The sequence below is a fragment of the Aplysia californica genome, unplaced genomic scaffold (assembly GCF_000002075.1).
Source record: "Aplysia californica isolate F4 #8 unplaced genomic scaffold, AplCal3.0 scaffold01013, whole genome shotgun sequence".
Lineage (NCBI taxonomy): Eukaryota > Metazoa > Mollusca > Gastropoda > Aplysiida > Aplysiidae > Aplysia > Aplysia californica.
Window position 1 is genome coordinate 27,586 of NW_004798283.1, and position 921 is coordinate 28,506.

The 921-nt window shown below is 45.7% G+C and overlaps 1 protein-coding gene across 1 annotated transcript in view; it reads left to right on the top strand.

Moving 5' to 3' along the window:
- LOC101845967 (ATP-dependent RNA helicase ded1) overlaps positions 1-921 on the top strand; it is a gene marked incomplete in the record, with an annotated part of 24,614 nt that overhangs the window by 4,248 nt on the left and 19,445 nt on the right. The window contains 1 exon segment of the mRNA XM_035973117.1: positions 297-703. Within this exon segment, the coding sequence (XP_035829010.1) occupies positions 297-703 (407 nt within the window).

Consider the following 921-nt stretch of genomic DNA (forward strand, 5'->3'; position numbering starts at 1 on the left):
AAGGTTGGGTCATTTATACTGCTTGAGATTTCTCACCTACCCCTTTTTTTTAAGGTAAAAATTGCTCACAGTCTAGGGTGTTAAGTTAATGACAAATATTTGTTTGTGTCTTCTCAAATGCTGTGATAGTTTTAGGATGTTGAAAGGTATTTTGGTACCAGTGTTCTCCCTCGGACATGCAAAGTTACTGACGCAGCAATTCATACATGTTGGACGCCTTGTTGAAACTAGTTGACTGCTTTGTGTTTTAAACATTTTATTTCCCTATCAATTTTGCTTTGTTTCTGTTTTCTCAGGAGAGGTGCTGTGGCCAAGGCATTTGGTGAAAAAGTTCGGGGCATAGGAAGAGGCCTGGGGAGCTCCGACTCTGCACCTCAGACGAACGGCTTTGGTCAGCGAGGGGGCCGCGGTGGCGGTTTTGGTGGTGGCAGAAGTCGAAATGAGAACGGAGACGACGATGATGAACCCAGGTCAAATGGTTTTGGCAGTCGTAACGGTGGATTTGGAGGAGGCCGGGGCGGTGGAGGAGGGTTCGGTAGCCGTGGTGGTGGCGGCGGTGGTTTTGGAGGTCAGAACGGCTTTGGTTCTTCACATGGAGATGATGACGAGGAAGGCAGCAGTGGTGGATCTTCAGGTTTTCGGAGCGGAGGAAGAGGAGGAGGCGGCAGTGGTGGTTTTGGGGGCCGTGGTGGAAGAGGTGGTGGTAAGTAGCATTTAAAAAAAAAAGAAAGAAAGAAAATTGTTGGCTAATTATGCAGAGTGGTGTACTGAATGATTTGATGTCAACACTTCCGTAATCATCAATCACAAGCTTTATGAACAAAATATATATTTTTGATTTGACATACTATACCCCTTGTAGTACTGAAAATGGGAGCATCTTGTGAGCTTCTGGTTATTGGTTATTTAGACCATGCACCC